Source organism: Platalea leucorodia, assembly GCF_965183815.1.
Source record: "Platalea leucorodia genome assembly, chromosome: 6".
In the NCBI taxonomy this organism is placed as follows: Eukaryota; Metazoa; Chordata; class Aves; order Pelecaniformes; family Threskiornithidae; genus Platalea; species Platalea leucorodia.
This window is the reverse complement of record NC_138828.1, coordinates 36,395,215-36,417,795: the sequence shown is the minus strand read 5'-3', so window position 1 is coordinate 36,417,795 and position 22,581 is coordinate 36,395,215. Positions and strand designations below refer to the sequence as shown.

Sequence of the window (22,581 nt, the reverse complement as noted above, 5' to 3'; positions counted from 1 at the left end):
GTTGAGCACTGTTGCAGAACTAACAAACACCAACACTTGCTTTCCATAGGGCCAGGATTTCACCCACTGCGCTTACGGAACATAAGCTCCCTTGCTTTTTCAGTAGTTGCACTCTCCAAGTTACCATTTTATGGTGGGAAAAGAGTTGTTTTAGGCAGTTTAAATGTTTGTTTGCAAGGGAAATCCCATGCAGAAACAGATCTCTTCTTCAGCCCCTGAACCCCCCAGACCCTGTTTACCAGAACATCATTACATTTAGCATTAATACAGCTCACCCCCTCCTAAGCAGGGACCACAGGCAACAAATACGAAAAGCAGCTACTCTTCAGAGGTGTGAGAGAGGGATTTAGGTGACTCAGATGTAGAGCGAGATTTCTCTCTACGCATAAATTTTGCCATCAGACCAGTATCGCAAAATGCACGGCGAAGGGCCTGGAAGAGCGGCACCCCGGCGAGCACCGGCACACCTACCGCGCGCGTGCCGCGCACCAAGGGTTGTCCTCCTGCTGCAGGCAGTAAGGAGACGGCTGTTCACGCCAGCAGCTGCGGGGCCAGGCTCCGTGCACAGGCACCGCCGGAGTGTTTCCCGAGGGCGAGTGACCAGCGGCACTGCCCCGCGCACAACCGTGAGAGCAGCCCAGCCCAGCAGGCACGCAACAGGCGCACGGCCCAGGTTTCGCTCCGGTTCTGCTGATGCTCCGGGTGCTAACTGCGCTTTTTGTAACAACACATGCAGGGGATATTGCTGGAATCAGCCTCCTCTGCCAAACCGGAGGGCACGTTGTAAGGAAGTGCACCCACTGGGATAAGGGTCTTTTTGCCCTTCAGGAATACGGCAGCATCCAGAGATAGGAAGGAAGTGAGCCACCATTTCCACCGAGTTATCCCACCCTAGAGGGTCAATGAATGCACCACTTTTTTTTTGTTACAGCTTTCAAATGTAAAATTAACATCCCCATCTGCACATGAGCAAGCAAATCCCCTCCTATGCCTTGCCTTAGAGAAACAAGCCTAGACCCAAATTCCCTCCCCAACAGCCAGAAGCCCTTGGATCCCTTCCCCAAGAGCTGGAAAACAAACAGAAACAGCACAGCCAAAGGAAGCTGAAGAATGAGCTGAAGTACAACTCCACACCCTGCACACCAAGCACCAGCTGGTCTCATGCGTGACAAAACCCACGCCAGGTGCCCAGCCCCTGGCAGCTGTGCTTCTGCGTGGTTGCCACCAGCCAGCAAGGGCCACTGGTGGCAAGGGCAACTCGGCAGCCCCGGGATGACCCTGCCGACCAGCCAGCGCCGCAGCCCCAGCACTGGGCCAGCGGCTGGCACGGCCCCGCAAACAGGGGGGGCTTCGGAACAGGGGGAGCTTCGCCACCAGGCATCGAGGGGAGGGTCGCAGGCTCCAGCCTGGCTCCAGCCTCGTCAGCTCATTTCAAGTGCCGGTGAATCACCGATTTGCAAACATCTCCAAAGAGGACGCAGGAAGCACCTCAGGCTGGAGGACGTCCAGCAGCACGCACTTACCCTCTGAAACTTGCACATGCCAGGAATAACAACGGATGTCTTAGCAGAATGATTAAAAGATAAGATGCTTTAATTTCACTGCCTTTAACATAAACATCCATTATTTGACTGTTTACTCGGGAGTAAACAGAATAAAACCAAATGCAACTTGTAAGAATGACAAGTTTTTCCTCTATCTTTAACTCTTGCAGTCTTATTTTGTCCACAACCCGTTCATCGTCATCATTCAAATAAACTGCAAAGATTTATTGTACCACAACGTGGTAACGGACAGGCATGCGTCTGAAACGGCCCCAGAGGCTGGGAAGCCCAACAGACCGCACTGCCATCCTACAGCAGACAGTTTGGAAACAGGTTGTCTTGTTCTAACAGCTTATTTATATCACATAAAGTAGATTTTTGTACAGTACTTCACACCTTTTAAAAACATAATCTTTTATTTAATGTTCTCCAGTCAACAGCCACTGATGTTGGCATAGACAAATCATCAAACAAAACGCACAGATGTTGCTTAGATTGACTGAGAGGAGTGTGGCGGGGCGAACATCATTTCTGGCTGTTTGTGGTTAGTGGGAAGTCAAATCATCCGTGGGAGATACAAAGACAACATTTTGGTGCTCAGGTCTTGGAGCCCTCCTCCTGTGCAGGCCTGGGAGAGGGGAGTCACAGCATCTGCAAACCCAGGACAGAAAGCTGAGCATTTGTACCTGTCTTTCCAGGACTGGAATATTAAAATTCACTACTTCTCTATGATGGTCTTTCCTAGCAGTTCCCTTCGCAACTAGGTGGATGATGGTTTGTTTGGTGGTTTGTTTTTTTTTTTTTTGCCACGGGGAAAGACTTGAAAAGAACAGTTTTAAAAGAGATGGCTAGGCATGGTGGTTTTTTTTTCCTTTTAATGTACAATCTCAGTTAACAGGTTTTGTTACTTTTAGCTTTTAAAGTTCAAAAATATAAACTCTCTAAAGTGCATAATCGTACTTACATTTCATATAAACTATCTGAAATTCTAGCAATATACCATGTAAACAGCGGTAACTAAGCATCAGAAAATGCTACAATCTCATCAGTTTAAAAAATAAAATGGACTGTTCCCTACACATCATTTATCAAGATTTGTCAGGGGCAAAACCCAGCAAAACAGATAATTTATCAGTACACAGTGCAAACAGGCTTTTAAAAACAAGCAGAGAAAACATACTCCTGGGAAGCCTTGGCCCACTGGAAAAACGTATGACTACGAAGAAAGGGCAGAAACTGCTTCTCCTGTCCATATAAAGATGTCCAGGCCCAGATTCAGCAAAGCACCCAAGCTTTAGTCCATCGTAATTCAGCAAAATCCCAAATGCAGAGCAGCTCGAGGCACATGCTCAACCACGCATGCTTTTGCCTTGCTGCACTGGGCCTGAACAATACCAAACTAAGCCAGCGCTAAGGACTTCTTTGTAACCCACCACCCTTTCTCATCCCACACTTCTACCAGTAGAGTGACACCGCAGCCAGTTTGGCTCAGCGGCTGTATCTAAAACAACCAGGGAGAGCTGACTGTGGACTCCGAGAGGAAGAGCCCGTAAGAGCAGGCTGAAGGATAAAGGCACAGCTCTCTTTTCCTGGGCTGCCCTGTGTTCAGACAGGGGTTTACCCTGCTCAGGCTTCCCTTCCAGTCAAACATCTTCAAAAGCAGTTTTTGAGCCCATCCGTCAGCCCAGTTAACACGCTCAAAGGATCAGTTTGGCAGAGCCCCACATCTCTCAAGTGATGGAAACTCAGCATCTCTGAAAAGCCAAGCCCCAGGTCGGCATGCAAGCCCTCCAGACTCTTTGGAAATACAAAATTCAGCCTTCACTGATTTTATATAGAAAGGGCAATTCTGCAATCAGTAAACAAAAAACAAAACAAAACAAAACCAACCCAACCTGGGAGTCCCCCTCCTAAGCGCTTTCACTAACTAACACGCATCACTGCCTCACCCATCCAGACTAGTAACGGGCATGTGCAAACCCAGTGGGAGAAGGTTGCCTTTTGGTGTGCTTATGGGATCCTGAAGAGACCAAAACACCCTCAGCATCAGTTTTGGCAAGAATTAACGTAGTGCATACAGCAAGTGGAAGCAGGTAAGTCTAAGCACCACAACCCAAATATATCTATTTGTGAGCCCACTTGCTCATATAAAGAAGAAAGGGGGAGAAGCTGTTCTGGGGGTCCTCTTCCCGCCTCCTCCGGCGTGACCTGCGTGAGGCCTGGCTACGACGACTGGCACTGCGTTTGATCTCAGCCATTTGGCTTCCGCACATTAGCTCCCTGGGGATCAACGCAAAAGAAAGCACTCCAGAAATGCTCTCTCTGGGACACCAGGGTTGAGCCCTGGCTGGGGGCAGAGCGAGTTGGTGCACACAAACCTCGCGTGGGAGAGCGAGCCCAGGTGGCCCGGGGCTGCAGAACTGTGAGCCCTCAGCTACTTGGTGCGTTCCTGAACTCGCCGCCTTTCACTCCTTCAGGCAGCATCTGTCCGAGACGAGCACCTGAATCGGGTGTCCCAGGACTTTCTTTTCTGAAAGTCATAAACGAATTTGAAAACGTTGAATTGTCAAAACCTGCACCTGAGACACGGGCCCTTTCTACAGGCAGAGCACGGCTCTAGGCTTTCCATTCCCTGCAGTATCCTCTGCGCTGCTATACCACCAATGCACACCGGGAAGAAAAGGCCACCCTCTGTCACCACCATCACACTGTCATTGCTGCAGCCCACATAGTCTGATTGACGGTGTATAGAAAAGAACAAAATTTAGGCTAGCTAGCATGTACGACACCCACACGGACTGTTCAGCTTGGACTCTGACGTCTGTATCAGATGATGAAGCACACGTGCTGATGGGGTGCGTCTTCCAGATATCTTCCAGATACTTGACACCAGACGTTTAACCGATCAGCTACCAAAATCCCAAGGGATTCTGACTTAAAGCTTTTAAAACCTCTTTTCCTCCCAGTTACCTAAACATGGTCATAATGTTACAGTATCACCTTCCAAGCGCAACAAGCTGGCAAGAACCTTGCTGCGCGGCTCATTTTCTTCGCTATCCCAAAGAGATGCAAGTACTTTCTTCTACTTCAGTTGAATTGGCCATCAGAAAAATGGGAAACACACCCAACTCAAGCCTAAGCAAAACCGTAACTCACACCAGCTCTGGGTGATGACCGGGAGATTCTTACAGCATTTAGCGAGAGCAACAGAAGATGCTGGACTGACTCCAAACAGCTAGGCCAAAAGTCTGAGCAAATCTTTACTGCAGCTACAAGAGAAGAGTCTTGGCGCTATCTGACCTGTGCCTTCACATGAGATCAGTCAGGGCACTTTGTTAAACTAAAGTAGAAGCTATTTGATGATTTAATCACTATTCATCCTACTTTGCCTCTTGCTATGATATCCTGGGAAAAAAGAATAGCATGGCTGGCTTTGATATTCTAAATATTACAGGATCTGTAAGCAAATCAAAACAGAAGGATCCCTTCAGTGAAGTCACTGAGCGCGGCGTCATGTCTCCTACGCTGGCAAACTCCATTTTGGGCATCAGGCCTGGAGAGAGTGGGCAACAGCAAGTGCAGAGAGTGATGGAAAGCCACTTTTCCTCCCCCTCCCGCCTGTGGGAATGGCCCTTCAGTTCCCAGGGAGCTCCTCAGCTCTCCCCAGCCAGCTCCCGCTGCATCCACTTCATGCATTTGTCCATTTGGTGCTCTCTCCTCTTCATTTACTGGTAAAACCAATCTCCTCCTTTACATGATCTTGGAGCTAATATCTCTTTTACTGATCAGGACCTCCAGCAGCCTCAGCTTGGCCTTAACCTGCTTGTATTCATTGTATTCTTCAGCCATAGGAGTGCGGTCTTCTTTCTGCACGTTCCTAGCGGGAGCGAAAGCAGATCATGAGGATTTCTGTAACAGGACATCTTCCCTCAGCAGTCTCCCTCCGTCCCCCAACAAGACCTACAAAGCAGCTCCTCTCCTCCGCTCCCCATCAGGGAACAAAACCAAAACTTTTATCCTTGGGCGGGGGGAAGAGAGGCAAACAAACTGCCCCAACAAAGCGTGGGACGCTTGCATATGGAGGCTGAACACAATCCCATGGTTCCAAGTGCAAAGCCTTATTTGAAGCATGCCCTACTTCTCTGAAATTGCCAGCCTCTACATGACAATTGAAAAACATTTCAGGAGCCATCTGAACATCAGCCTGCTAGCACGGCAAAATAAAATACAGCTTCGCCCGGCTTGGCACTACATCACTTACGTGAACAGGCACATTTGTGAAAAGGAAGATGATACCTGATCACGTTTCTTTTAGCTACATGAAACTTTTAAGTTTTCAGCGATTCTACAAGAACCTCTAAGGATGACCGCTGGTGGCAAGCAACTAACGAGATAATTCAAGTGTATAAATATATTGAAACATTCTGTCAGCTCATTAATGAGGGACATTTTCTGAAAACAACAAACCCAGCTACACTAAAGCAGAAATGCTTGTGAAACTAGTATCTAAATACCTCACAGACAAGCAAGAATAGGACAGAAATCTAGACATACATCATTAGGAAAAAAAAAACCCAATTATTCTATCGCTAGGAAACTCTTCCATCGTTCCTGTCAGCTGTGCTAGAGGCAGCTAGATTTTCACAATCTATACTTTTGCTTCCCACTGCTTATCCTAAGACAAAGTTTCCAAGGAGGCTGTGGTCCCTGAAGTTCTTTGGCGGGGGTGGAGGGACAGGAACTATTTAATTTTAATGGACAACTGTAATGACTGTGGATAAAATACTGATGATGATGATGATGATGATGAAGAAATATGTAATAGTGAAATCAGGTAACTTTCCATATTTGAAAGTCTTTGTAGATGCCAAACAGATTAAAAATAGTTGAAGGACAGAGAGACAGCTGAGAAATTATTACCTTCCATTTTGTCGGAAAAAATTATCTTCAAAGTCTCTCAATTTTTTTCTGATTCGCTTTTTCTCTTCCCTGACTTCTTGGAGCTGCTCTAAGAGTTCAGGGCTGTTGGGTTTAAATATAAAGAAGTTTATACATATGTACACAATTATAACAGGAAACATACAGTAAATCTACAAATGTATGGTTGTATGTATGCCAAGCAATGGAGCTGCTCCTGCAAGCAGCTCTGGCAAACTGATGTTACTTGCAACAAAAGGCGCTCTGAATTTAGTTCAGCAAAACGATCATACACTTAAGCTGAAGCCTCTAAGGAGATCAAGTGTACATTTCACAATTCACCACTAACTTCTATGAAACTTACTTGGTGAAGATGGGTCTGGTTATGGTGACTTCTACAGGACTAAGATTCAATGGTCACGACTTAAGGCTATGACCTACACCAGACTTACGTGCTTGAAACTAGCGAAGCTAGTTCAACTTGACCTCTACAAAACCTGAAAAACCTTGTACAAAACCTTGTACAAAACCTTCTCAAACCCTTTCATATGAGCGTCTATTGCATTTAAAAATAAAGCGCAAAAATTTCTGATTCGGATCATAACTGGAAAAAAAAATCTACACACTTTTCTGACAAATAAAATGCTATCTTAGCAAGAAATAACTTTTTGATGTTGCCTGTGAATTCAACATACATGGATGCTTCATGGAGATTTGAAAGCCCCATATCCTGATTGCTCCTAGATGGCATCTTATCATCCACCGGGGAAACAAAGCCGTCAGCATCGTCTTCTAGCTGATCCAAGAAGCTACGCACGTTGAAATCTGTTTTCATGGTAATTGTGAAATCTGGCTTCACGTTGCTGTCCTCCTCGGACCCCTCCTCTTCCTCCTACAGAGAAGGACAGAGCACGCCCGTAACAGAATATGTTACTGCTTCCCTTCTCAGAAACAGGTACCTCCTTTCACCACATGCACTGGGGAACAGATATGACAAGTGGATAGGCAGAGCAAGCACTTTAGTTGCTAAGCAATACAGGACACCAGAAGACCACCAGTAAGACACCTTACACCCAAAGCACGTCAGAAAAACTGCTACCACCAAGTCAGACTGGTTAATGAGACCCAAGGCAACAAAACGGAGTGAAAAAATACCGTGGGTTCTTAGCAACCTGTTGCTTTGTTTAATTTATGTATTCTGATGTAAATAAAACCACTTACAGCCATTATGCACACTGCATAAAGCACACCCACCATCCTCTACCTTTTCCTACAAATACACCTGGCAGCACACAGATTGCCAGGTTAAAATGCAAAATGTTCTCTCAATAGATGCAGATCAACAGCTCGCTCTAATGGCCGAGTTCAAGGCCTCAAATGCTTGTACAGTGATATCCATGAGCTCAGATCAGTCTTTCAATGGCCCAAATGCAGGATATGACTTACTGCAAAAGGACTGCTGTTGCTAACATGTTCCTGACATCAGCCCTGTACCATTTAGCTGGAATACACTAAAAACTGGAGTGGAAACACTCTGCCGAGTGCAATTTCCCCAAAATACACTGACGAATTGGTTGCGTTCAAATTTTTTGCAAGATTTATAGGCATTTGGAAGTCTCTGCTGAACTTGGTATTTGCTAATTCATAACGTTCTCGAATATAGGGCTTGTCCTGCGACACTGTCCAGAAATCATTTGGATTTTCAGGGAACAAGGCCCAGTTTTCTCTTACTTGCAGAGACATTTCTAGAAGGCAATATTCAACCTTAATACAACAAATAAGGCATGAGCATTAGAGGAAGGTAATAAATGCCAGCATGGACAGCAAGTCTCTTTTAAATGTGTATGTATGTGTATATATATTTTACAACCATGTAACTCTAGCTAGGAAGGATCTAAGCACATGCATATCTTTAAAAGCTTTTGAGGGCTAGTATCACTGAATTCTTCAAGTATATGCAAAAATATATTGTTGCACTGGGATCAAAAGAAGCCATTTGCTTTACTTTTTTTCATGCGATTCCTTGTGAATAGTTCAATTATTCCTACGAGACTGCTCCCACATTTCAAGCAAAAGGGGAGAAAGTAACACTAGGACCTGGCATAGTCCCATTAAACTCTCAAAGTCAATGATTTATAAATGCAAACATTTACATGAAATCAGAGTTTGACCAGAGTTTTCTTTTTATGTTAAAGCTCTAGGCCATGAAAATGCAATGCAAAGCCACAGGCTGAGAATTACAACCAAGATGGAGGCTTGAGGATGAAAAAAAAAAAAAAAAAAAAGAGATTAGCTGGAGACAAGTTTTGAGTAATCATAATAATAAAAGATACAGAGAAGTCTGAAAACATCTCAGGAAAATCTGCAGGGAACTTGTGAAAGTTAAAGCAATATTTAGCATATGATTAGGTAAGAGTGTTTCTCCAGACGTAAATTATATAGCTTAAACAGAAGGCATAAGACAGCAGTCACGTATCGTCCTTAAACCCTGCAAACAACTTGAGGCTGGGCTGGGGAAGGGAGACCATCGCTCACTGCCATTTACCAGTCCCCACGCATGCTGTCCTGCCCTGCCAGGTAAGGGCAACTAGGACTGAAGCAGGAGAACGCCGATCCTGCTGCAGCACGGAGGAGGATTTGCTAAGTCAATCTAAGCAGTAATAATGGTATGCTTTATTTTAGGGGAATCTCTCTGGCACCAGAGGAGGAGCTCCCACGTCCTTTCCTGGGAGAGCAAGTTGCTTCTGGACTCCCCTTCTGGAGAGAAAGGAAAGGGACAATTTTCATAAGCAGTGTGACAAATTGCTCCTGAGGACAGATGCAAAGTGTAACTTGAATCTGTAAACCTGGCAGCAGTCTCTTCCCCATAGACGCCCATGAGCCTGGTCTCACCAGCGCGCTGCCCAGGCCAGCAAGGATTACTCTGGCCCAGAGCTCGGGAGCGAGCCTCCTGCCAATGGAAGCCCATGGGAGGAAAAGAAAGTGTAGAAATTTCACTTGTTTAGACCTCAGTGCCAAAACACTACATCTGGCTGTCACAAGACGTCTTAAAGCATTTTGCTGTTCAAAATGAAGGAGGGAATTAAAAGGATTCTTAGCGAGAACTCGAATGGAAAAGGCCATCTAAGGCCTTCGCTTTAAACAAGCGTCACATGGGAATCTTATTTTAAACCTGCACTGGCATTCACACCTCGCACCAGAATGGTCTTCATTGACTAGATCCATTTGGCTTGCACCTGCTTGGATCTTTAGGCAATCATGAGGCATTTAAATCATTAAACATAAAATCTCCAGAGTATCCCATCATCAGCACTCCCAGCAAGCAAGCTTCCCAGTGATTTTTTCAACACAGACAATATTCAAGATACTATACCCAAGTGTTTGGTAAGGCTTCACCTCAAATCACCTTTCAAGCTTTTATTCAATTCTCCCAAATGCTTCAAAAACCCACAAAAATCAAAAAACCTGACAGTGTCAGGGGCCTGTCGAGATAGGTAGTGCTCTGCCCGTAGTGGAAAGTTTTGAGGCCTTCTGGCAATTTCCTCTCTCTAGTTCTGAGTGTAGCTCAGTGCGAAGCTGCCACAGCAGCTTCACAGGGCCCCGTTTAAGAGTTAATAGGCATGTAAGTGTTAAGAGGCTTAAGGCTGCCACCCTGATCTTCAGTCAGAAACCTCTCCTGCAGGACGCTGCCGAGCTGGTGCGATGCTGCCCCGGCACAGCACCAGCCACGCTGGTCAGCAGAGATCACCATAACCGATAGCTCCAAGTTTTGACTCTGGGTGCAAGCACAGGTGAAAAATGGAGAACACACTAAAAGAAAAAAACAAAACCACCCCCCCACCAGACCACTATTGCAGATTTGATCCAGCAGTTATCTAGAAAATACGGAGAGCTCAGTCATGATTAACCAGCCTCCAAACAGCAGATTAACATCTTCCATCTGCAATCTGGTTTTAAAGAATATGTGCCTTCGATAGTCCATTAATATACAATCTACTGTAATGGGCTAATAATCAAATCACCTTGGATGTCTAGGTCTGCAGTATTTACACCATTAACCAAACTCTGGCTGGATAACGGCTAAGTGACCCAAGTGTGCTGAAGCACTTTTTTCCCCCTGTTACTTTGCAAGGGTAACAAAAGCAAGCCAGGGCCCAGCTCCACGCTGCGTGTCCTGGTCAACTGTTGGACTTCTCCCTTCTTCTCTAGGGAAGAAGGCCCAATATTGTAGCAGTCTTCACCACCAAGAATTACTACCCCACAGCAGCACGAGAAAGAAACACAACAATCCTGCCATCCAAATCTGACCAAGCGTTAACTAGCAGAACCGAGTTGTTCTTACTTCCATCCTCATGTGACTTGGCTAGAAATACCATTCACAAGGTGGTGACAAAGAGCCCTGGATAAAATAAGCACGTGAATGGGAGTAGGTATGGATCCCGTAAGTGCCCCAGTTGGCTCCATGTGCAGGTGTTAGTTTTGTGAGAGCTCATTCCTGCCACAGTGCTGTGTGCAAGCCACAGAGCTTTGGAGTGAGAGAAACTACCGCAAGACAGGTTAGTGTCATTAAAAAGAAAGGAGGAAAGCAAGAAAAAAGCAATGTACAAAGGTAATTGTGATTTGTTTTTTTTAAAGCAAAATAAAATATATTATGTGCAGGTGGAGGGGCAAGGAGAAGGATGGGAAAGAATGCAAAGCCAAGGAAATACTGTAGTCTTATCTACAACAAGGGAAGAATTTGATCAGAACTGGCGAGGCTTAAAGCAGCTACTGATTTTTCAGGAGGACACTGCAAAAAAATCAACACTGATGGAAAAAAAAATATCAATCATTCAATCATTCTCTTTCATTTGTATAAGGGGAAAATTGATGCAAACTGAGCAATTAGTTAGCAGCTGGAGGTCTTCACCTTTATCTCCTTGAAGAAGGAAGCAGTTTCGCCCTCGATAATTGGCTGCAGCAAAGGGCTTCTCCGCTTGCTGGAGGGGGAACCCTGTGACAGGTGTTAACAAGTACGTTACATTATGAACCCCTTTCTCCTCCACCACCTGCTCTCAGCTCATTCTCACCCACACATTCACTCTCAGCTCATCGCTGGACCGTCAGGAGAAATCTACTTCTTGAAGAAAAACATGCCCGGCAAACCCCCTGAACCTTGGGCTGTTTTTTCTAAAGATGTTGCTCAGCAAGGAACATCACTGCCAAACACTTTTAAGAAAAAACGCTTGGATGCTGGAATACTAGCTGGGCAGGAACTACAAAGTAAAGGCTGCAAGAAAATAATCCCCAGCCCGAGGCCCAGACACACACACATCATCTGGTTGGCTCTCCAGAGCTACAGTGTAAGCCCAGCTAGACTCTCCAGGCTTGCTTTCCAGGAGCCTGGTTTCCCACTGATGTGCTTAATGATGTAGAGCTGGATTTTCAAATGCATCCTGGCTCTGCATGAGCCTCTCACTGTTCCCACTAGAGCAGCTGGGGAAAGCCAGTCTTGTCTCTCCTCTGCTAGCCACTGTGCAATTTCAGTTTTGTGTCTAAATAGGACCTGAGCTCTCTTTTGAGAGCTTTCCATTAAACTGCCCGTGCACGGCTACACGGTTCCTTCCTCCTGATGGCCGGCACCATCTTCACAGCACACATTTTGGGGAGTACTTTGCATGTTTAAGCAGGAACAGCTTTTTGTTTTGTTTTAAATGCAGGACCACCTCCCACTATTTGCAGAAAAAAACTCCACTTCTCAGTGTGACTGCACTGAGTAATGCTGTGCCAGTCCATTCACTTCACTGGCGGTCTACAAAAAGCAGCCAGGACACGAGCGCTGCTTGGGAACAGCAAAAAAAGTAAAGGATCATACATGACAGACAGAGTAAACAGGAACCATCATAAAACAATTTGCTTTCCATAGACAGGCTAAAAGTATTCTGTGTGTATTTTTTAGATCAAACAATTTTTTAAAAAGTAGCCTACACAAGTTGTCTAAAATTAGAGATAGTGCATTTGCTCCCTAGAGGGCCGCATTGGATTACTTGCTGGTGGCAGTGCCTCCCTGCCCAAAGCACCACCTCAAATGAGGGAATATCCACCACTTGCACGATCTTTTTAATACAAATGAAGTGTTAGGAGACTGTTGGCTCTTTCTCTCAGCCAAGAAGACTGGTACCTCCTTTGGGACCCACACAAGTCTGTGTTCCTGACATAATCCTGTGTAACCAAGCAGCATGGAAGACCTACAGCTCAGAGTGGATTGGGAAGGAAAGGGAAGTGAGGCTGTAGCCAAACACAAGATGATGAAATAACAGCAGCAGCCCAATGGAAAGAGGAGAAACAACACAAGGTGAAATGTGCCCCGTGGCTCATGAGTGGGCAGTAGAGTCCCTTGAGCAGCTTTGCCTGACTTAAGTATACAGCGTGTCATCGATTCACTCATTTGCTTGGTCTTTGAGTGATAAGGGAGGTTGGGACCTGGCCTTAGTGATTGTGTCGTATGCAAAAGTGTGGTGACTCATGTTTCCTCAGCTCAAACCAAAGAAATAGCCCCCGAAAGAATGCTTGACTCACAATGATAGGGATGGTGTTGGCTCTGGAGAGGATCTGCTTGACCAAGCGATACCTGTCATACAATGGCTTCATCACCTGTCGTTCATTTTTGGTAACCTGAAAAGGAAAAAGAAGTGAGATCCATGAAGCCTGCAGCAGATACTCCACTCTATAATGCATGTGCCTGTGATCGCCGTTAGTCAGAGTGGGCCTAAAGGGAACTTCATGAGGATGACAGGTTAGCAGCATTAGCCCAGAAACTGGTAATGCAAGTGCTCTTGTATGTCATTGCATCTCCTGTCCCAGGTGCCAGATGAAGCAGCACCCAAACTGTGGGGTGGCTGTATGAGACAGGTGCTTTAAATGCCCAACTTAGGTATCATATGTCCACAGCACCAAATGACCCATAGAGGCAGCAGCCTGTGCTTGTAATCATGTCTACCATTATAAGGCACAACATGAGGCTTCCCACCCTTATTCTTGTCGCTAGGACCTCAGAGGTAGTGTTTATGACCCAGGAAAAGAGAAAGGAGCTGCAATGACTGGATACTGCAATGAAAGGAGACTTTCTCAGGGTAGGTTAAACTACAGATTTCACAAAAGCTGACTTTCCGGCTTTGCTATTCCTCCTAATTTCCTGTTCAAGCCAGCAATTCTTCATTTTTTTTAACCTCTAACCTTTCGCTCCACCCCTCCTCCCAGCAACCTTGCTGGGGAGAAGTTACCACAGAGCTGAGACGGGATGAAGGTGCCAGGGCTGCGTGGACTATGGAAGACGGAATAGTGCTGTGATGCCCACCCCAAGCCTGCCTTACATTGCTCTGTCCCTAACTCCGCTCCTCCTAGCTGCACGTCGTGCTCCCTCCTCAGTTTGAGTGTATTGCAAACTGCGCATGTTCATTTCTGGTTTTCTTTCAGATCCAAGCTAAGCCGAAAAAATCTCAGTAGTACTGACAGTGCAGGAGAGGGGAAGTTGGGCACGGTTTGAAAACAAAAAAACCAAAATACTCAACAGAACCAACCTAATCATCACCTTTCCTTGTATTCAGCACCGTCTGACCCACATTCTACGACTGTCCTTCCATTAGATCTTTTGTCTAACTTTAGCTTATAAAGCACTCATGAGGGGAAGCTTTAACTGATTCTGATGTCATGCCTATTTGCCTCAAGGTTTTTTACCGCTGCTAATCACCAGAGCATCTGAACAGCTGCCATATAAAAATCAACATCAACAGTGTAATCCCTAGCGAGCTTTGTACAGTCTCTCTTTCTACAATAGTTATAGGAGGAAATGGAATACAGCTTGAGACAGGGAGGAAATTTTAAAATGAACTGTCTTTTATTTTGTCTGCAGTTGACTTTCACTGGAGTAAGCTTTCTAAAGCTTTCACATCTTCCCTCCAGAGCAGGAGAGGGTGTTGGTTTGCAAGGGGCAGAAGAACTGTAAGTATTGCCAGGAGTAAGACTGGCAGGGATGAACTCTAAGAATCTTGAGGCAGCATCTTCCTCCTGATAACCAAGCCTATTTCCTATTTTGGGGGCAGATGAATAGGGAGGAAGAGGAAGGAAGGCCTTTTTATTCCTTTCTGGGTTCGATGCAAACATCCCCGAGCCTGATAAGGGGCATACAGACGGACAGTCTGAGCTCTAGGGCCTGCATGTCCCACACCTCCGAAGCACAGTTGGGCTCCAATACCCAATAGCCTCAAGCTGGCTGTTCGTTGAGTAAGCAGCTCACACGGATTAGAGGGATGTGAGCAGCATCAAACAATTCACTCAGCCCTCTCTGTATTGAGTTTCGCGTTGATGTGTCTGCATTCAATTGCACTGGATAGCAAGTTGCCTCCAACTTTGGATGTTTCTCTGCAACCAATCAAACATACAACTGGAGAAACTGGGTAGCCTATATATATATAAAATATTATTCCTAGCTCTACTAGGTTAGCAGATAGTAGAACAGGAGGCACAGCACTACTGTTGGCTCAGACAGTCTTTGTTACTTAAAAAAAAAGACTCTACTGAGGCTTATGCTGAGGCTGAGAACCAAACCTTCAATTAACGACATTTCGAAGTCAATAAATAGCACTGTTCTGTACAGAAAAATAAACATAAGACTTGGAATGGGCAAAAAATCCTTAGGCATGTTGAAGAATGGAAAAAATAAATGACATGCTTCAGCGCCTGAATATCAGTATGGAGGAAGAACACACACAATTAATTTAGGCATTGGAAGTTAAGTGTAGGGGGCCTGAGTCAGACCTGCAGACTTAGACCAGCACACTTAACAGAAAGCAGATTCTGAAAGAAAACGTTTAGCACATGGGCAAACTGTCTCACTAGGTAAACATAAGTAATACCAGCAAAGCCTGAGTATATTTTGGGAGAACATCAAAATGCAAAAAGACTGATGGAATAATGGAGCCTTTGACACAACTCTGGGGCACACTCCACATGGCAAAAGAGCCGCAGCCGAGGAACAGACCATTGCTTGCATTGTTAGAGCAGCTCAAGAATTTCTGCAGAGATGGTCTTTCTGGCTTAACTGAAACATTCAGTTCCACCTTTGCAGGTTCATCTATCACGGGTGCAGAAAGACCCAGTTGCACAATACATCTGAGCTCCATTGTTTTTCTTTAGTTAAATATCTTTAAGAAAAAAAGAAATTACTTGGCTGAACTATCCCCATTCTCCTCAAGCTCTCAGTACTTTTCCACTGCTGCAGTGCCAGGAGCTGGGAACAGCAAAAGCTGATCAGCTGCAGTCTTCCTTGCCATGCAGTTCAGTGTTGCTAGGTATAGACTGCTTACTTAAAAACAAACAAATTAAAAAGCAGTTGTATAAATAAAGCACCAGAAAGGGGAGGGAAAAAAAGGTATGCTGACAAGCTAGGCTCTGGGCTTGTTCTCTTTTTAAACAGATTTAAGTGAGTTCACTTCAACGAGATGCCACCTGTTGATTTATATCATTGTAAAAGCGGCAAAAGCAGACTCGGTCTCATGAAAAAGACAGGGAAGGTTAAACGGATTCCCTTGTGCTGGCCTTTTGCTATTTTACACAAGAATAGAACTGCATGTCCTCTCATACAAACTACGCTGTCTTCAGTTGCTGCGTATGTGACTGTACAATATTAGCACTTCATGAAGGCATTTAAATAAATTAGTGAGACTTTTTTAAAACAATGGACAAAGGAGGAAATAATTCAGGAGCAAAAGGAAGGAAGAGATCAGGAATCCCATGCAGCAGCAGAATGACAGATTTGTCAGCTGCACTAATCAAGTACTCCTTATAAGCAGTAATTTGCTGCTCCCCAGCCACTGCTCAAGGGATTAGCTCTGCTCTGAAATTAAGTTACTTTACCTATACAGCTGGTAGCAAAGATTATAATGCCATCAGTGAAAGAGGAAGAGGGATTCATACAAAGCCAACTTGGTGGCCTGGAAGCCACCGTGTTTCTGCCACAGCAGGGATCAATAGGACACAATACTTAATTCTCTGTCTTCACAAATAATTTTCCTTTGTTAAGATGAAATGTGCAAGAAACCTCATGCCCTTTGCTTCCACTGGCACATGGAAAAAAACATCTGTTTCTCAGGGGAAGAATGAAGTCTCCTCTCAACTTATGCCGTGATGCTCAGGAGACAAACTGTTTCATGAATCATTTGGCACAAGAGATTTGTGCAATAGCAAGGTGCAGGTGCCTCCCTGCAAAGAGGAAGGTGCTGGGAGAAACACGGTGTAGATCCTGTAAGAAGGAGCAATGTATGCACACCTATTTTCCCAGTTAATCATTAATACTGGCACATTGCAAAATTCCCAGTTGGATGGGGGACCACACACAACTATTCTCGTGCAGACTGTATCCCCGGCAAAGCTGGTGAGTCTGCCGGGCCATAAACTGGATGTCTGTGGATCGTGGCAAGCGTGATGCCACAATAATGCACGTTCAGCCTCACTCAGCCTGTAGGCTCAGTCCTACAGGTATCCGGCAAGCCCAGTGCTGCGTGCAGATGTCACCTTGCTGAGAACAGACTCCTCAGTAGCAGCGGTACTGAAGGATCAGGGAGGCGGAGTAGAGGATGCATGTGTGGTTTGAACAGCAAGAAATTCTAATGACTGTGACATCAAAGGAGCATTAGGGGGATCATTTACCACAGACAAAGACATATAAAGATGTACTTTGAAAAAAAATGCTGCTGTACATACCGGTCTGCCATGAATGCTTTCATAATACAGCAAAGCTTTTTGAAGAGCCACTTTTTCAGCTGCTATCTGATCTCTTGTCATGTCCTACAAAAAGTGGCACAGAGAGAGGAGGAAGAAAAAAAAGTTAGGTTTCTGAACTAAAACAATACTGATTTGTGGCCTAACCAAAGTCATGTCATTTTGCCATTAACATTTTGAAGGCTCATCTCTGCCTTCCAGTCCTCTTTTCGCAGCTATATTGCCAAAGAGACTGTTAACGTGAGTGGCACCCTATGCACAATGCAGGCAGATTAAAACCACATAAACTTTCCATATGAAGGTATTTTATGTACATCAGGGGGATTTATCGATTATCAGTGTGCTTTGAAAAAACAATGGTATGCAACTTTTAATGATGGTGGCTCTTTTTCAGTTAAGATCTGAAGTGTAAATTCTACAACAAAACACATGTTCTTTCTTTTTCTCCAAATCTGAGACAAGCTCCAGTACCTCTTGCAAAGCTTGCCATCTTTGCTTTGACTGCCACAAACACGCTTTACGAAGAACTGAAGTGCAGTCAGACTGTCTCCTCCTGCCAATTCTGCTACGGAGTGAAAAGCTCTGGCAGACAGGCTGAGGGGACCAAGCCAAAAAAAGGGCAGACAGTTGGAGAAGACTTCCCTAACTAAGTTTGCCAGAGTTCCCCCACTGAACTTGCCTGACACTGAGCCTTCTCTCCCTATCACAGCACCAAATACTATCACAGGCCCTCTTTAAACAGCCAGGCTGTGGATTCTTGCTACTGTCAGAGAAGAGCCAAACACACACTGTGTGTATCATCATCTTCTGCAGATCTAGTAAACAAAGATAATGCTGTCTGCCCCTCTCTTACAAAGCACTGCACAATTTACATGTCAGCAGACTCAAGGACTTCACTTACAAGGCTGTCCAAACCTCAGGAACTAGCAACATCAGACACAAAGACCTCCCCTGCTGATAACCCTCAGAGATTACAACAGCTAACAGAGCTCAATGTGAAATTCTGAAGAGCAGTGATAAAATGCCCTAAGTAAAGAAAGAGCATTCAGCTTTGGAGTGAACTAGAAGAAAACGGATGACCCAATCTCCAGAATCACTGGAAGATTCAGAATTTGCCAAAAGCCTTTGCACATAACAACAGAAATAGCCAAATACAGCGCAGGAAATATTGCAGTAATTCAGAAGCATTACTTGGAATATACAAGGATCAGAAAAAGAACACATAATGACATTCAATAGAAACCGAGCTCTGGAAAAAAAGTCAGATACTAAAGGCAGAGGGAAAGAAACTAAAGCAAGTGAACCAGGAGTAAAGGTTGCAGACTTTGACAAAACATAGAAGATTACAGGGCTTTCACAAGTTACTGTGCAGCCACGAGTTGCCTACTTGTACTTAACGGCCTAAATCTGATCTGTCTACATTGTACCTTAATATCTTCAGGTCGGTTTGTCTCTGTTCGTTTTTCTTGAAGCTTCTTCTGGATAGAATCAAGGGTCGCTTCCACGGCAGGCTTGGCAGATTTATCTGACAGGTCTTGCTTCTTGTCATCGTCCTTTTCGAGCTGAGAGCCGAAGCTCTTGGGGAGCGTGTTGCTCCGCTGACGCACAACAGGGCCAAGGTCTTCCTCCGATATCTTCAGTTTTGACTCTAAATAGGGACATTTGGGGGAAAATGAATAATTTTTCTTTTTAAAAACGCGACAGGGACAGGATCACTGCCTAACATCAAATTTTAATGAGGCAGAGTCCAGCTGCCCCCCAAAGGTGCACCAGGGATGGCTGCTCACCTTTAAGTTGCTTTCGGAATTTGGCTAAATCATTTGTCCATTTGAGCACTTCAGGGTTCGCTGCTTTGTCACTGTGGGAAGGCTGGGAGGAAAGAACAGTCATGCTGAATCTGTGTTAAACCAACAGGAGAGACCCACTGAAACAAGCGTGTGTCACAAAAAGATGTACAACAGAATTTGGACCCAGCATAGAGCATGGGCACTGGCTTCTGACTGGCACCTGCATACCTCTGACCAGCTCATTTCAGCCCTTGCTTTAATTGCTCCTGCCTGTCACAACACTGTCTCTTAGGGGCATCATGAGATTGATTTTCTTTTTAGAAAACACAAAACTTTTGATGGCAAACATTAAGTTGTTGGAGTGGCTCAGAGGGCCAGATGCACACTGGAATCCTTGTGCCTATTGTTTCCTAACAAAAGGGCACCTCCAAAATAGAGGAAGCCTAGCATGAACAGTTTGAGAAGTGTTAGGATGCATGTATCCACACCAAAGGCTGCATTACATCCAAAGACACTGAAATAACCCAAATGCTAGGCTACAGCAGGCTCCGAGCATTTCTTCCAGCTGTTTCTACTGCAGGCAAGATCCTTTCAGTACAATCCTTTGTGGTTTAGATCACCAACAAAGATGCATACAGGCAAAGCTTTCGTTCCTTAAAAAGCTTTCTGTGTATCAGAAGGGCATGTCAGGAATAATTAGAGTACAGTACACTGCCACTGCTCAGCAGCACTTGACTGTGGTTCCTTGCTCAGGAGTAAAGGTGGCTGCTTGCTTTCCTCTGCAATGCACTGGTGTCCTGGGATTACCATCATGCAAATGAGATGCGCAATTGTGCTTCCCATAAGCTGAACTTGAGTAAATAAACAAACAAGTTTAACACAGCTATTCCTACACACTGAGCGTATGCTTTTGGCACGCTGCCTTAAGCAGTGATAAAAATCCCATGAGTTTATTAGGCTATCTCTTATGTTGCACTGATGGTACATAATGCCTGGAAAGGTAATTTCCTTGGTATGGATGCACATTTTCTGTCTTTGCGCAGCAGCTTTTTTCTTCTTATAAAAGCTTTCAAGCCCTCTGTACATTTGACAGACTTCCCTGGTGTCCCTTCCCTTTGTTGCTAATGAATACCCCTCCATACAAATGCTTAACTCCTAGAGACTCACTCTGTATTTCCTCTCCTCTTCGAATTTGTCCTCAAATCTCCTGATCTTTTTCTTCAGTCCCTGAATCCTCCGGGTGAGTTGTGCAGGGGTAAGGTCCTCTCTGTCATCTTCATAAGATCCCAAAGATGAACTCCGCCTCCTACCAAGAGCAGAGATTGCAGCAAGAGCTTATCCAAATAGCCGCAATACACCTTCATGCAGAGAAGGCCACTTACACTTTGTGTAAATAAAGGCAAATCCCACAGAAGTGAGAAAGCTATGTTGCTACTCTGTATGACAGATAGCAAATGTAACAGCCTCTTTCCCTAGGTATTAATTCACAAATCCAGAAACAATAAGTTACCAAGAACTTTTCTAAAAATATTAGTTTCCCGTTAGTAGGAACAGAAACCCAATGCAGCATAGCTATCTGGTATGTGATCCAAAGAGATGTTGCTTGATGCAAGTGTGCAAACCCTTTACAGCTGGGTGCGAAAGTCAGCACAGGCAAATCACAACCCACCTCATGAAGGAATGAGAATTAGGAGGGGAAGGAGGCACTTCTGTATCATCCAGGTACTGTTGGCTCTGTCCATAGGCATAGAAGCGAGGGGACAGCATAGGATCACTGTCCTCATCCAGAAGCTGGCGAATCAAGCGACCGGCCTGCGGGGAAAGGCGAGCCTCATCTGAGTCTAAGCCGTCTCGCTGCCATGAGGAAAGAGCAGGGATGGGCTCTGGGAACAGTAAGACAAAGGCTGGTTTTATCGTTTTTGTTTTACATGTATGACAGACTCCAGGCAACTTTTCTAATGAACCCCGACCGACCTGTTTGTCCTGGACTGCGATTCCTTTGTCAGGTATTTTCTGGGTCATTACTCACATCTGCCCAGTGTGCAAAGCAATGCAAAGCATTGCCTGGCCACAGTGGGTACTCTACACAAACATAAATCATCTCCTAGGTGCAACAGAAAACTGTACCCAAAAGTTGGCCAGTAATTACCACGGACTGACATCAAACGAGGCTATCACCAGCCAGCACCTTTGAGGAAAAAGTTATGCTGGACAAGAGACAATTATTGGCACATGGCAGTATAAAGGAGGCAACTGGATTACGGGAGGATTTTTTTCCAGTTTCAGGATGTACAAATGCTGTAAATGAATAGCATATTAATTGTCCTCCCATAGCCTCCAGCACTCCAGTACGACCCTGCCGCCTGCTATTGGAAATTCAAAGACTAGGAGTAAGCATAGGTTCCTCCAGTCTGCAAGAACAAGGTGTCTCACACTACTACCTGTTCCACAAAGTGCCTAGCCTGTAAATTAACAATGACGGTAATAGGGTCTGAGTTCCCCCCTTTTCTCTTTCACATGCAATCCTGCAGCTTAACAGCATGGTAGAAAAGTGAGGAAATCTTCAGTCCCCTGGACAATCTAACCAGCTGGAAGTAAAAGCAATGTTCTATAGAGAGACGGTGGACTGGGAGAGAAAGGGAAACCTAACTTAGCATTTCTGATTAGCATAGCGGAGCCCACGGAAAGCAATCGCCTCAATCTTGTGATCACTCCCTCCAGATGCCATAAGGAGTCTAACGTTTTGTGTTCAGATAGTTTACTAAGCTGATTTGCATGCTCCTACTTAGCACCACAGGATTAGACAGTTTAAGAGCCAGGCTTTGAACTTCTAAATCTAACAAATAGTTCTAGAGTCAAGTAACAAAACAAAAACCTTATAGAAAGCTCTCAGACAAGTCGCAGAGCTATGGACTCATTATTTCCCATGCCTAGTGTGTCTACTCTTCGTCTACAAAGTGAAGGGGCTTTTGAAGTTATCAATTTTTGAATAAAAAGCAGTATTTTCTTTTGCTGAGCAAGGTTAACATTTTCATAGCTCAGAATGGATTGCATGAGGATTCCCTTACAGAACCTCTACGCTGTTTAATATTCCTCCCACGTACAATTTGGACAGCGCAAGGTCATCCACAATTTGGTAACGACAGGCTCAGTGGTATTTTGCCTGTACGCAGCGTCAAACGATGCTCTCCTCCTCTTCCCTTCTTCCTCAGCACATGAATATAAACGGCATGCCTCTGCTTAGAGGTTGGTGCTGCATGCAAACTGATACGTTGCTCTGAAAGGGATGCCTCGAGGTTTTTGCATGAGCCTCTCGCAGGTGTTGTGATAAGCAAAGCACATACAAAAGCCTGGCTCACAGAGGCTACTTTGGTGAGGTGTGCAAGTCCTGAGTGTACATAGGCTGTTTTGCCATAGATTGGAAAACTTATGCAGCCTGCACTTCTCTCAGTTAATTTCTGGAACAAGAGTTTTTTCTAAGCTGTGCTCAACCTTGGCAGTTCCTAATACCTGAAATATTTTGCTCAAGGAATCTGATAAGAAGGAAGGTGAAATGAAGGGCAAACTCTTCAGCC

At 44.9% G+C, this 22,581-nt stretch overlaps 1 protein-coding gene across 1 annotated transcript in view; it reads right to left on the bottom strand.

Annotated features, from left to right (window-relative positions):
• Positions 1-1,694: 1,694 nt before the first annotated feature.
• FAM13A (family with sequence similarity 13 member A) overlaps positions 1,695-22,581 on the bottom strand; it is a gene marked incomplete at its 5' end in the record, with an annotated part of 135,047 nt that continues 114,160 nt past the window's right edge. Inside the window, 10 exons of the mRNA XM_082314773.1 lie at positions 1,695-5,421; positions 6,465-6,566; positions 7,157-7,353; positions 11,371-11,454; positions 13,020-13,115; positions 17,202-17,285; positions 18,647-18,867; positions 19,007-19,088; positions 20,174-20,312; positions 20,676-20,889. Of these exons, the coding sequence (XP_082170899.1) occupies positions 5,295-5,421; positions 6,465-6,566; positions 7,157-7,353; positions 11,371-11,454; positions 13,020-13,115; positions 17,202-17,285; positions 18,647-18,867; positions 19,007-19,088; positions 20,174-20,312; positions 20,676-20,889 (1,346 nt within the window). The 3' untranslated portion in view covers positions 1,695-5,294. The remainder of the gene's footprint in view (positions 5,422-6,464; positions 6,567-7,156; positions 7,354-11,370; positions 11,455-13,019; positions 13,116-17,201; positions 17,286-18,646; positions 18,868-19,006; positions 19,089-20,173; positions 20,313-20,675; positions 20,890-22,581) is intronic.